We start from the raw sequence: 1810 nt of genomic DNA on the forward strand, positions 1-1810 counted from the left end.
CATTGCTTTTCTAGCAGACCCTTTTGTGGGACCATAAGCTCCCCCCAGCTTGGCAGGAGACCCCATGCTGGAACGTGGTCCTCCCTTGGCACGCTCCTCGGCTCCTCCGGACCGGCAGGATGCTGGGCCAGGCGGGTCGCCGGGCAGACCCAGGGTGTGACAGTCCTGGCTTTCCTGTTGTTCACATTGGCACAGCATCACTGCGCCTTCCTTGGCAAAGGCGCTGAGCCCCGGGCCTGGGAGATGATGGTAGGGGGGGATGCAGGTGGAGACGGCGTGGTCAGACCATGGGCAATGCGCTTCCCGTCTCGTGGCGTGGATGGGAAGGTGGTATTAGCTAATTCCGCTCATTCCAAGAGCCAGGGCTTAGGGAAGAGGGTTGGCTTCTACACTCCGGGAGAGATAGGGGCCTGATCCTGCTCTGCTTGCTGTGGCTTGGGATCGGTGGAACGATGAGCTGTGTTCGCTGGCAGGCGGAGCGTTGGCATGTTGCTGCTTTCTGTTGCAGGTGGGGAAGCAGCAGTAGCTCACGATGGCCCTGGCAGACAACGCGGGCTGTGCCAAACTCAGCGAGGACTTCCCTTTCCCTGAGATCATCGAACTCAACGTCGGCGGACAAGTCTACATCACCCGCCACCCCACCCTGGTCAGCGTGCCCGGCTCGCTCCTCTGGGAGATGTTCACCCAAAAGAACATCCGCTCACTGGCCCGTGACAGCAAGGGACGCTTCTTCGTGGACCGGGATGGCTTCCTCTTCCGCTACATCTTGGATTACATGAGGGACCAGCAGCTGGTGCTGCCTGACCACTTCCCGGAGAGGAGCCGCCTGCGCCGAGAGGCCGAGTACTTCATGCTGCCGGAGCTGGTGAAGATGCTGGCCCCCAAGCTCAGCAAGCAGAACTCGCTGGGAGATGACCCATGCCAAAGCGACCCAGAGGAGCTCTCCCCCAATGCCGATGCCACCCGCAACCTGCCCTCTGCCGGTGCCACCCTCCCCAGCGCCATGGCTGGTGCCCCCGGAGGTGCCGTCACCGCCGGTGTGGGTGCTGCCGGCACTGATGTCCGCAGGGCAGGTTTCATCACCATCGGCTACCGGGGCTCCTACACCCTGGGCAGGGACAGCCAGACGGATGCCAAGTTCCGCAGGGTGGCACGGATCATGGTCTGCGGCAAGACGTCGTTGGCCAAGGAGGTCTTTGGGGATACCTTGAATGAGAGCAGGGACCCGGACAGGCCCCCGGAGAGGTACACCTCCAGGTACTACCTCAAATTCACCTTCCTGGAGCAAGCCTTTGACAAACTGGCCGATGCTGGCTTCCACATGGTGGCTTGCAACTCCACGGGCACCTGTGCCTTCGCCCACGACCAGACAGACGACAGAATCTGGACCTCTTACACCGAATATGTTTTCTATCGTGAGTGACACCAAAAAAAACCAAAACCCACCCCACAAACCAGACACCAATTTTCCCTTTCCTGTCCTGGCTCTTGCCTAGAAGGTAGATATCCAACCCTTGAATCCCAGCGTCCCCTCTTTGCCTCCTTTTGAGTTTGGTTTTGGGGTTTTTTTTCCCCCTCCTTCCTCCACGTTGAACCTGTTCAGCTCTTCCTTGTAGCAGCTACTGACCACCAACCTCCTGCCCTCTCTGCGACTCCTGCAGTAGCCGCCTGTAGCTCCCAGCCCTCCCGGGATGCGTGGACTTGGACACTGTCGTATTTTGGGTGGGAGGTGGGGGGGGGGATACACCGGACTGTGCGCTGGGCTGGGAATCCAGCTGCAGGATGAGTTTGTCCGTGTTGGACACCGGAC

At 60.2% G+C, this 1810-nt stretch overlaps 1 protein-coding gene across 1 annotated transcript; it reads left to right on the forward strand.

Moving 5' to 3' along the window:
• The first annotated feature begins 512 nt into the window (after positions 1-512).
• LOC104464881 (BTB/POZ domain-containing protein KCTD12-like) lies at positions 513-1451 on the forward strand. Its single transcript, XM_010077728.1, has one exon. The coding sequence runs from the start codon at positions 533-535 to the stop codon at positions 1421-1423; it is 891 nt and encodes a 296-aa protein (XP_010076030.1). The 5' UTR covers positions 513-532; the 3' UTR covers positions 1424-1451.
• The last annotated feature ends 359 nt before the right edge of the window (positions 1452-1810 follow it).

The sequence above is a fragment of the Pterocles gutturalis genome, unplaced genomic scaffold (assembly GCF_000699245.1).
Source record: "Pterocles gutturalis isolate BGI_N339 unplaced genomic scaffold, ASM69924v1 scaffold2521, whole genome shotgun sequence".
Taxonomy (NCBI): Eukaryota; Metazoa; Chordata; class Aves; order Pterocliformes; family Pteroclidae; genus Pterocles; species Pterocles gutturalis.